The sequence below is a fragment of the Chelonus insularis genome, unplaced genomic scaffold, assembly GCF_013357705.1.
Source record: "Chelonus insularis isolate UGA/USDA-ARS -01 unplaced genomic scaffold, ASM1335770v1 contig_75_pilon, whole genome shotgun sequence".
In the NCBI taxonomy this organism is placed as follows: domain Eukaryota; kingdom Metazoa; phylum Arthropoda; class Insecta; order Hymenoptera; family Braconidae; genus Chelonus; species Chelonus insularis.
The window spans coordinates 639,166-651,441 of NW_023276737.1; the positions used below are offsets into that span (position 1 = coordinate 639,166).

Below are 12,276 nucleotides of genomic sequence, written 5' to 3' on the forward strand. Positions count from 1 at the left end.
TTATCAATTTATTTGCGTGTATCGCTTGTCGCAATAATGTACATATTGAACATTTCACTGACACTGTGAGAGGCGACGATTGACATTCGCATCATCAAAGGCATCATGAATCATTCTGTTTGATGATTAATGATTTTGAGTTATCTTATAACTCGCGTTATGATTTAGTTACTTATTCGCTTGCGGATTGCATGCCAGTATTCCCATCGGTACTGTGTGCCAATGGACTGTACCTATGCAGAACTCAAGAGTGTATTTCGTTGGATAACATTTGCGACGGCTATGCACACTGCAACGACGCTACTGATGAACGTTTCTGCCGCATCTCGCGATTCCGCCAATATCTTCAGCGACGACGCGGTTTGTTTTGAGATTTTTGTGTCGTGTGTGTGTGTTTGTGCAATCCTTCTAAGCCTTTAAATTAGAGCTTTTTCGTTAGAGTAATATTAATAATTCTATCATTTTATTACTTAATTTATTTTTTGTCTTTTATGTGTTCTTCTTTTTGTCTTCTTCGTCTTCGATTCTTTCTTTCGTTGATTTCTCTGTACTTTCTATGTATACTCTTTTATAGACCATCTATTGATGAGTGGTAAAAAAACGTTTACTAATTTATTCATTTCATTATAGCACCAGCAGGACCTATTGTTCACATTGAACCATCCAGTGATATTGTAAATATTGGTGACTCTTTGGATTTGCGTTGCATATTTTCTTCAAGACATCCTGATCGTCCAAGATATCAGTGGTATAGAGCGAACCATGATTCATTGCCATCAACAGCGCAAGTTTACGAAGAGAATCTAAGGCTTATTAATATTCAGATGAGTGATAGTGGAGTGTATAGATGTAGGGTTGACTCGAAAGAAGGTGGATTCGTTCAAGAATATAATCTTGTTGTTCAAGGTGAATATCTTAAATTTCATTAAATAATAAATATCTTAAATTAAATATAAACTTATATATTTCATATTTAATAAATAACATATTACTAATTAAAATGGGGTTATTTCTCAAATGCATTCGTGGATTCTCTTGTAAGTAAAAGTTACTCTAAGTAGCAAATAATAATTTCGAAAGTTCACATCATAAAGAAGCTATGAAAATTATGAAAATGGAGAGAACATATAATCGATACTCGCTATAAATTTTTCGTTTAATGTTGGTGAGAAGTCACTGACAAATTTATATTGATGTACAATAATGTATTACAATATGAGAATAATGTTAAAAATAAACCCTAATTCACAAGTAATTGTAATTCGGTATTAAATAATATTTTATTTTTTATGTGTGATATTGTTTTGTCATAATATATTTACATATATTGAATTAATAATATTTCATCATTAATTTATTGACTTTGAAATCTAGATGATTTTAAATATTTTACTGAAATATATTAGGAGTTTATAAAATAATAAAATATATAATTATTAATTTTAAAATGAAGAAATCCTAATGTGAGCTTTTAAAAGTTTGAATAATTTATAATTTGTGAAAGTTGATTATAATTAAAATGTGAAAAATAAATCACACAGGTGGGGAAAATGATGAACCAGCTGTAGAAGTGAAGAGCGTCCCATATGGCTCAAGTATCGAAATGGAATGTCGAGTTAATTTAGAAGAACCAATCAAATACAAGTGGAGTAAACTTGATGGTATTCTTCCTGCAGTAATAACTCGAGATGTACGTGTATAGTTATTTGATCGATAATTAATCATCAGTCAAAACTTTTTATTAAAAGTACATATTGACTTTTTTCAGAATAAAATTCAGTTAATCAAAGTGAGGGCTGAGGATGCAGGCACTTATATTTGTACAGCATCAAACGGACTGGAGAGTTCAGAGGTTCCTAAAGTTTTGGTTGTCACAGGAGTTGTACCTAATTTTAACCAAGCGCCCAGAAGTTACATAGCACTTTCTCCATTGCCTGATTCATATCTGAAATTCAATATTGAGGTTTCTTTCAAGCCTGAAAGTTATGATGGAATTATTTTCTATAATGCAGAGTCGGCCGATGGAAATGGAGATTTTGTAATCTTGTCACTGGCTGAAGGATATCCGGAATTTAGGTAAAATCATAATGCTTCATGAGTCAACTTATTAATTAATCTTTTTTTGAAATTATTTCTTTAAATAATTTTTGATCAATTAATTTGTAAGAAATTTTATAATATGAAAATGTGATTAGTAAATAGTATCAATTTTGAATTGAATAAATGTCAGGCAACTAATTGGAATTAATTTTATTATCAGATATGATCTAGGTTCTGGTCCAGCTACAATTCGATCGGATAAGACTATTTCATTGGGAGTATGGCACACAATTAAACTCCAACGTAACAGAAAAGAATGTATCATGGTGGTTGATGGTGAAGGTCCTTACAAATCAGCATCGACTGGTAGGAAACAAGGACTAGACGTAAAAGAACCTCTCTATGTTGGTGGAGTACCCGAATCTGTTGTCCTGTCTGATCGAACTGGCACAATCCGCGTAGGACTCGTTGGCTGTATCTCAAGAATGATTGTAGGTGAAAAGACACTTGATCTAATTGGAGATCAAACTGACAGCGTTGGAGTAACTACTTGTGAAACTTGCGCTGAGAACCCATGTCACAATTCTGGCGTTTGTCAAGAAGCTCCTACAAAGCACGGATATATGTGTCTTTGTCGTGCAGGATACAGTGGAAAGCTTTGTGATAAAGTCGGACAATCTTGTTATCCAGGTAATTCGATTTTCTTCTATGTTCGATAAAATAGTTTTCTTTAACCGGCGTTTGATTGAATCTTATAATCATATTGTTCATTGAGTGGCTAGTTATTTAGTAATACTAAACATACATAGGTTAAACAGTTAAGAATTTTGAATAACTTTTATATATTAAAAAATTTTTTTTTATTAGGTGCTTGTGGACAGGGTACATGTATTGAAGTGGAAAGTGGATTCGAATGTCGCTGCCCTCATGGAACTTCAGGAACTTATTGTGAACGTGCTGCTGAGATACGTCGGCCTTCTTTTAATACCGATCATTCATATCTCGCATATGAAACACCAAAAGCTGCTAGACGGTAAGAAATGTTTAAAATACATTAGATGCATGTGCATGAATATTTTCTTTCATTTTTTACAGTCAAATTATTATTTTTTAATTGTTTTATGTCTTGATTGTTTTTCAAATTTTATTCAACCGGGGTAACATAGTTTGGGAATATATAAATATATAATTGGCAATAAAGTTTAAATAATAAATTATTCTAAAGGTATTAAATAAATTCAACCGAAGAGGAATAAAGTATTAAAAGGTCTAGATTTCAATTTGCAAAACCACAATTAAATCAATAAAACTTCAGCGACGAACTTGGAATCTATAAAGTAATAAAAGGAAGCTAATAAATGAATTATTTTCAGGGCGGAATTGACAGATTCTATTAAAGAAAAACGATCGCATGGCCGAATGTACTTGGCAGAGCTTAAAAAAGCAAGAGCCAGGCGTTCTCATCTAAAACACAACAAACACCACCACAAAAAAGATTAGAGTTAGCTTACAAAGTTGTTACACGTAGTTAGATAAAGATTAGTCTCGATTAGTGATTTTTAACAATTGCAGAATTTTTATCTATCTGCTTTAATCAACTGCCATAATTTTCTAAAGAAAAAAATGAAATATTTAAAATAATTATATCAATTACTGTGGTGCTATTATGTACAATTATAAACTAACTCATAAATTATATTAGAGTCTTTGTACAGCTTTTAATCGTTATATTTTCTTATATTCAGCGCACTAAGTCATTTAATAATTAATGGAAAGAATAAATAAAATGCCGTTAAGTCACTGCCGTTCGCATTTAACCAGCACTCTAATAGTAGGTCTTTGATAAAGCTTTTAAAAAACTCGGTTCACTGTGACTTTACCGCATAAATTTTGTAATAATTGTATAGACAAGAGATTATTACGAATATTTCACCGCCATATTTGTATTTATACATTGAATGTTTATGATATTAAATGTGTTTTGCTACTTAAGTTAGACATTATATTATTTACAAGCAAATAAAGATGGACGTAACAATAATCATATAAAACTATTATTTCTCACTTATTATAATTGTATTTTATTTACTATTATTTTATGATTTTTTTACGATTATTATTAATATTATTGTAATTAGTTTTTTTTACATTTAATTTGTGTTTTTGTTTGGAATTGTGTTTATTTGTGTTCCTTCACATCTTTCTGTACATCAAGAAGAAATCATCTACAACTTATGTTATTGGGTAAATTATTAATCATAATTTTATTTTAGTTTAATTTTTACTAATCTTTTTTGTCTTATTCAATAAAACTATCATAAGTAGTTTGAATTAATAATGTAGTACTCTTTTGAGTACTGTAGAACTAAGGTAGAACTATTTTAAGTAGAGAATAAACCTTCAAGTGAGTTATACATTTTAATATAGTATTTATGAATTATCATTTTTGAATATTTACTAAACCAGAACTTTACAAAGTTTTCAATGTTGCAGATACAATATTTTATTAATGACTAATTTCAATGCTTCTGTTTAATTATATTAAGTTAATAATTATCATAAAGGGATTAATTTGTTTTCCTTTTAACTTAGGCTGAAAGTAACATTGAACTTCAATCCTACGCACAATGGAGATGGAATATTGATGTATTGTTCACAAAGTGACGAAGGACATGGAGATTTCGTTGCGCTTATTATCAAAGATAGAGTCGTAGAGTTTCGCTTTGATATTGGTACTGGAATGGTTGTGGTACGATCCAATTACACGATTCAACCTGGAGTTTGGACGAGGGTCATCCTCAACCGAGACTTCAAAGATGGCAAATTGTCAGTTAACGATGAACCTTTAGTGGAGAGACGAGCACCAGGAACTAAGAGAACTATGACACTCAATACTCCTTTATATATTGGAGGCGTGAATCAGAGTCGAATTAGAATTAATAAAAACGTTGGAGTTCAACGTCATTTCCATGGATGTATTAACGAAGTAAGTATTTCTCTTATTTCATTAAATTTATTTGAAACTAAAAATACTATTTTCAGAATAGAACGATTATCTTTGAAATAATTCAATCAAATAAATAAATAAATAATATGTTGCTTTTCAGTTGGAAGTTTCAACCCTGAATGTTAAACTTCTGAACTCAACAATTGATTCATCAAACATCGATGAATGCAGTATACCATCGATTCCTTGGCAAATAAATCCTACAGTTGCCACCATGCCAGTCTTTCAGCATGAACATCCATTATCCACACACTTTCCATTCATCATCTCGACAAATCGATATGATTCCTGTCAAACGAACCCATGCATTCACGGTGTTTGTCAGCTTTCCAGCAATTTTTATGGATACTCCTGCGTTTGCGAGTACGGATACGCTGGCATTAATTGCGAAAATGTATTGAAGCAATGTGAATTATTAGCTCCATGTAGAAATGGTGGAACATGCATTGACATTCATGGTCCATATAAATGCGATTGTTCTCTTGGGTTTACTGGGAGAAACTGTGAAAAACGTAAGTTAGTTGCTAAAAAATAAACTATTAATTATTCTACACAATAAAAATACCCAGTTTGTTATTCTGTTTCTACACATATTCTCGTTTACTGTTTCCTCGTTTGGATGTTTAGAATTGATCTTTGATTGAAAAGCTATCGAATTTACTTGTCACGTATCAATAGATCTATAAACGTAGATTTAACTCTAAATGTAACAAAAATACCCAAATAGTTAATAATCTGCAATTTATTACCTTTAAAAGTATGTTTATCTTGAATATTGACGTTTATTATTGTATTTCAGAAACTGAGATAGCATACGACGTAGCTTTTCGAGGTGATGGTTGGCTGGAGCTTACAGGTTCTGTCATGCCACATAATGAACAGCGTGAGGTGCTTTGTTTTGAAATCTCTACAAATAAGAGCAATGGATTAATTATGTGGCACGGACAGCTACCTAATGAACGGAATTATGATGATTACATAGCACTTGCTGTTGTAGATGGGTATGTACATATTTTAAAACTTTTAATTCAATTTTTTACTTATTATCAATATTTATCATGAATGACTTCTTTTTTTCAATCTTGTAGGTACATCGAGTATCAATACGACTTGGGTTCTGGTCCAGCAGTTATTCGGGTGCCTACGCAACGAGTAGATGATGGTGAACGACATAGAATTATTTTAAAACGTCAAGGAAGCGATGGTAGCATAGAATTAAACGGAGACCACACAGAAAGCGGAGTAAGCGATGGACTTCAGCAAACTTTAAATGCTCGAGGCAATGTTTACTTAGGCGGAGTCCCGGATTATGCAATGACTAACAGAAAATATCATGAGGGATTTTCTGGATGTATCTACACATTTGAAGTTCAAGATTCTGGTGCTATTGACATTGGTGAGAAGGCTGTGAGAGGAAAAAATGTGGCTGCTTGTACAAAGTAAGTTTTTTGAAAATGAAATTAACTTCTTTAGTTATTTTTTTCAACTTCCATAATGATTCTATTGGTACAATAAATTGAATTAATTCATAGTAGTAATTTTCTAGATAGCAAATTGAAGTAATTTAATTTAAGTACTCTTTCAGTAATTAATTCTGATAACAATGTCATTAACTTAATCAATTTCATGCTGCATATCAGAGTGAGATGGGATCCATCTTCTTTAGTATTTACGGAGGTAGATGCTGATGGTTTTGATGACTTTGTTCCCCCACCCCCTGTTAATATAATTCATCCTAAACCTACAGTTAATTTAGCTACAAGTAATTCCAATAACCTGTATCCTCTTATTGCTGTACAAAATTTAATTCAATTTATAGTTGACTCAGTTCTTGAAATGAATTTAAAATGCGGTCTTCGGAGACTATTTTTCAATTTACTCTTGTTAAATTTATGGATATACTACATAAATTAAATTGAACAAATCTTTCGGATTTATCAAAACTTATTTGAATTTTTGATCATTATATCGAATCTACAGGATTATATTCCAATGAAAGTAATTAGAATAAAAAGCTCCTGTACATTCGATAGATTTTTATAGTATTATTAAAATGAAAATGTATATAATTTAATGCTTGACCAAAGACCGTGAGGAATAAAAATATTAGCTGAGGTATGTTCAAATGAAGTAATGATTAAACATTAATTATTGTTGCCATTGAAATTATTGAATAAAAATAATTGAATTGATTTTCTAATTTAGTAATGTTTGTTGCAGCGATATAGATTATTTTTCCAACGATCTTCCAACAAGAGGTGATCTTGGAGGCGCAAAATCACTACAAGGATTTGCCTAGAGATGATAAATTATTGCGCTTGCCGTTTTTTTATCCAATTTGCATAATATATGCGATATATATTTAAAAAAATGTAAATGACAAGACTCATGCCAGCTGTGCGCATTTTAAAGTAATCTTCTTACTTTATACATTGCAAGCGATAACAGATTTAAAGTCCAAATGCTTTTTTTGTGAATGCAGAATACTTTTATACATAATTCTGATGTAGGAAAAGAAGCTGGACTTGTATAATATACGTAACTAAAAATTTCTACGCAAATAAGAGGATAAAAATGTTGGTGCAATTTATAATCATTATTATATATATACTACAACTTTTTATTTGAAAATTTTATTAATAATTTTTTGATATCCAAGTATGCGACAAATACCTCTGATAGATTAAATATTACTCAATTGAGTATGTAATATAATTTTCACTGCCATTGTTCATTTTCTTCAAAATCAAGTTACTAGAAATCTTTATTCTATTGAATTATGTGAACAGTATTTTAACTTTTTTAAAATTTTGTTTCAAAGAAAGCAATGCATTCGAGTGAAGACTTGATAAACCAATTATAGTTATCATTTTTTGTTAAATTTGATAGGTACTTGATATCATATTAAACAGATTAATTTAAATTTTAAAAACTTTTTTACAATTTATTTCATCTTATTTTTGTTGACATTTGTTCAAAACCATTAAACATCAATTTTCAGTGTTCACATGATTTCTATATTTTGACAAAGTGTAAAATGATATAAAAAATTATTTCATTACACTTAAAAAAAATTTTATGTTCGATAAAAATAAAAATATGTAATTTAATTATATGATAATTGCAAATGTGAAAGTACATAATACGAAAACAGATGAAAGTATAGTACGTATTGTTATGTATAAATTATGTGAAATGAAATGACAATAAATATAATTTTGATAAAAAAAATTAACAAAAAATACAACGAATATAATTTTAAAACAATTCTATTATTAATAAAACTTAGCTTTAATTTGTTAATGATGTATTTACTTTACGCTGTCAGGTTGAATTATTTCCGACAATATAACATACAATTTTTTTTTACCTATTGCGAATGTACATTACTTTTATAATATTAATTATCTATACAATAAATTATACCATTACGGGTTGCTACGCTTCAATTGTATAACCTGAGATGAAAGGTAATCCAGTTCCAACTTCCTTTTGATATTTGACATATTCTTGTCCGAAAAAATTCAATAATGTTATTTCTTCTATTGTTACTCGACTATAGAAAAATTGCCAGGATGCAATAGTGTATGCCACGAAACAAATAGGATTCTGCAAAATTAACTAAAAATAAAAACGTCATTTGTTAATAATTGAAGGATAATTTTTTGATAAAATATTAAAATTGTTTACATTATTTCGAAATGGAAGAGTTATTTCTAAAGTGCTATTTAAATAGTTTACTCAAATATTTTTTCTTCAAAATAATGATTGTTTAAGTAGTTAATTACAAAATATAATCATAATGAAAGATCTCTATTCTATAAATTTAATCGATATTCGAACAAACAATAACGAACAAAACAATATGAAAATTTTTCAATAAAACATTTGAAAATAAATTACATTAATTGTAGTTCATTATTATAATCCTTGATTAATAACTTCCATCATTTTTTAGTAATTTTCCTATACTTCTAATTTAATCAACAATAGACATTGTTTCAACTTATTTTCATTAAACACTGAATTCAATGTACTTACCTGAGTACCAAGAGACCAATAAAACCATCCCACATAACTAGGATGTCGGCATAATTTGTAAACGCCATGTGTAACCAGCTGATGATTATCTGATTTCTCTATTTGTACAAGATGATTAAAATTATGTTTTGCTGTGAACATTGCTAGTTTTCGCAATATTTCTCCACCAATACACATGATTAGTCCAAGGTATGATATAAAATATGGTTCCTTCATAGCTGGAAACCAATATCTCTCAACTGCAAATTCTAGCCAACTAGAACATGCAGCTATACCATAAGCCAAACTGTGATTAAGAATGAAACTATCGATGGAAACGGCTTTTGGATTTGACCAGGCAATAGCGAAAAATTCAGTATAATGGAAGGTTGCTAAAATAGTAAGATATATTCCAAAGCACTTCCATGATATTGGTGCTAAAATCGAAATTAGTATCCCCAAGGCGAAAACGTAGCCAAGAAACGCTGACCGCACAGTTACCTGAAATAAATGGTATTTTCAATCAAACATTGAATAAATACTTATTTTATACAGCTTTAACCTAATATATATCAAAGATAATTTGTTATTGTAATTTGAGCGGTACGATTGTTTTTTATTTTTATAAAAAATTTTTTTAAACAATCAGCACGTTAGAAACAAATAATCATGAAGAGCTAAAGTTATTATCTAAAGACTAAAGTAAAGTTCTTTAAAAATTAAGGGGACAAATAACTAATATTTACCTGATATAAGAATCCTTGAAAGAATAGAAAAATGAGTGTGTTTAAAAATATAAATTGAAAAATATGTATAAACCAAGTGTGTTTGAAGACCTCATGGACATAAGAGTTAAATTCAATTCTCAATACAATTTCTGGTACACTTGCAATAATTATTGCGGTAACAAAACATCCTAAACTAATTTTACCCTCACGACATAAAGTCATTGTAATTAAATAAACTGTGATATCCCTTTTTTAGTGCAATAAAGTTTAATCAAAACTAGGTTATAATTACAATATTTAATGCTCATATAGAGCAATACAATGGAACTGACTATTTTAAGACATAGTTTAATTTGGACTATCTATAATCACACATTTTTCTATAATAATTATAAATTTTAGTTATTTTCTTACAGTATTGGAGTAAATTTTTGATAAAAAAACTTGCAACATGTTTTAATGTTTATGTTTCATCTGTTTTATCATAATGGCAGCACTGTGGTAAACCCCTTTGCCAAGTACCTATTGCCCTCTAGTGATGAAATTCTATAACGATGTCAGCGACCAGAAAGAACGGATACAGGTAAATTTGTCTTCTTATTATTCCAATAATAAATACATCCTTAGGGAGTAATTAATTTTAATTTAATTCGTATGATAATTTAAATTATCTAAACCGCAATTTTAATTCAATAGCACCGTAATTTCCATAAAAAGTCTCTAAAAACTTGAAAAATTGTGATAGCGTCATTTAATAGTTTTGGCGGGAATAGTGCTCATAAACACTTGGGGTGTTCACACAATCAAATAAGTTAAAAATTGGTTTGTGTGCATGCGTATGGATGTAGTATTTTTTTACTCAATAAATTACATCGATAGTTTAAACTTAATTAATTTGATTATTTAAAGTCTTACATGTTGTAACGCAAATTTTGTATTTTCAATCATCACTATTGAATAGTACTCTTTACCGCTCTCTCGACACCTAATTACATATAATTATACTTAATCATTGTAGAGAACCATGGATCGATCGTTGAAGATGAACTTTATAATTAAATCAAAGATAGATAGCTTTTATTATTTTCTAATAAAAGGGTTAGTAGTAGCCTAATAATTATTTTTTATGATTGTATTATTATTTTCCTCAAATAATATTCGTGTCTGCGGTTAAATATACATATATACTTCTATTTGAGAATTTGAAATAATATTTGCGATTACATTATAGTAACTAAATAGTTCTTCAACTGTCAAGTGATTGATTCAGCTATTTTATTACTGTTGAAGAAAATTTTACAATCATTTCATTGGAGCTGTATCAAAAGATTCTATTTTAGATTATTAAAGTAACAAAATTCTTCAGTTTCATTGATTATTTATTTGATATTAAAACATTTTTCTTTTAAAGAATTGTATAGTAAAAGATATACTTACAAATTTTACAAGGGATTCTAAACAACACTTATGTACATTATTCAAATGCGGTTTATCTTTGATATTTGTTAGGTTTATAGAGATGACATCAAGAATTTATTATACGACAATATAGGAAATTTAAAATAAAAAACTCTCATCCTGTTCATGGATGCTATTCATACAAAAAAGAAGTTGAATAATTATAATAATGAAAAAAGTCATAAAAAATGATTAATACTTTTACAAATAATTTTACTGAAGAACAAATTGTACTGCATGAAAGGTATTTATTTTTTCTGATATTATTTTATAATAAGATAACTTTTCGAAGCTGATTACATACTTGTTATGTACAAAATTGATTTATTCCAAAGAAATATATTGTTTCAGCTTAATTTGATATTTTTTCCAAGGCTCAGATAAATATTCAATCTATTTTTTTATATTTTTTTTTCTAGATGAAAGTTTTTTAATGCGTTACCAAATGACGAACTAATATTTCATCATATTCTCATGAAATATCATTCGATTATCTGACAGCATAATCCCATAAGTTTGAAATCTATCAAGTCTAGCTTATTGAATAAAAAACAACATGATATATGAACTTATTAAACTTTGTGAATTTCACTTTATTTAAGTTCTTAACTGTAGATTATAAAAGAGTAAACTCTACGTTGATTATATTCGATTTAATATGAAAAATTTCCGTTTAAAGCTACTACCCACCTTTAGAGGATTGACTACTAATGCATCAAAAGAAATTCAAGTATTAGACTAGTTACTATCGTATCGCTCGTTTTCGTAATAGGATGAAATAAGATTAGTAGAGCTTTATTACTACTGAAAACACCTTAGGATACCGTCTAGCCACGAAATCCATCTCCCAATTAAGTTTCGTCTCGTTCTTCTTGATGGAGAGTCTGCTTTTGTGGGATACGAAATTAGGGCTGTGAACGAGAGGGTAATTTGTGCAGAAGTTGGGGACATTGTGATTCCTAACGGTGTTCATTATTGTGGTTACTATTGTGACCTTGGCACATTTAAGTGGGTACATTCAAG

At 29.2% G+C, this 12,276-nt stretch overlaps 2 protein-coding genes across 14 annotated transcripts in view; one reads left to right on the forward strand and one right to left on the reverse strand.

Moving 5' to 3' along the window:
- The window catches only part of trol (terribly reduced optic lobes), a 69,738-nt gene extending 61,730 nt beyond the window's left edge, over nt 1–8,008 (forward strand). For 8 of the 13 annotated variants that reach the window (XM_035090077.1, XM_035090078.1, XM_035090079.1 and 5 more), the window contains 11 exons: nt 169–360; nt 631–906; nt 1,542–1,690; nt 1,769–2,076; nt 2,261–2,730; nt 2,908–3,073; nt 4,633–5,026; nt 5,148–5,559; nt 5,847–6,048; nt 6,136–6,486; nt 6,688–7,177. In XM_035090077.1, coding sequence (XP_034945968.1) covers nt 169–360; nt 631–906; nt 1,542–1,690; nt 1,769–2,076; nt 2,261–2,730; nt 2,908–3,073; nt 4,633–5,026; nt 5,148–5,559; nt 5,847–6,048; nt 6,136–6,486; nt 6,688–6,961 — 3,194 coding nt within the window. In that variant the 3' untranslated portion in view covers nt 6,962–7,177. Of the gene's footprint in view, nt 1–168; nt 361–630; nt 907–1,541; nt 1,691–1,768; nt 2,077–2,260; nt 2,731–2,907; nt 3,074–3,413; nt 4,082–4,632; nt 5,027–5,147; nt 5,560–5,846; nt 6,049–6,135; nt 6,487–6,687; nt 7,178–7,267 lie in introns of those variants that run through there. The other 5 variants (XM_035090081.1, XM_035090088.1, XM_035090090.1 and 2 more) reach the window with 5 other exon arrangements.
- A 107-nt stretch (nt 8,009–8,115) lies between these two features.
- ste14 (isoprenylcysteine carboxylmethyltransferase ste14) lies at nt 8,116–10,262 on the reverse strand. Its single transcript, XM_035090091.1, has 3 exons — nt 9,814–10,262; nt 9,089–9,568; nt 8,116–8,668 (listed from the first exon to the last, which is right to left on the reverse strand). The coding sequence occupies exons 1-3, from the start codon at nt 10,015–10,017 to the stop codon at nt 8,486–8,488; spliced, it is 867 nt and encodes a 288-aa protein (XP_034945982.1). The 5' UTR covers nt 10,018–10,262; the 3' UTR covers nt 8,116–8,485.
- Between the last annotated feature and the right edge of the window lie 2,014 nt (nt 10,263–12,276).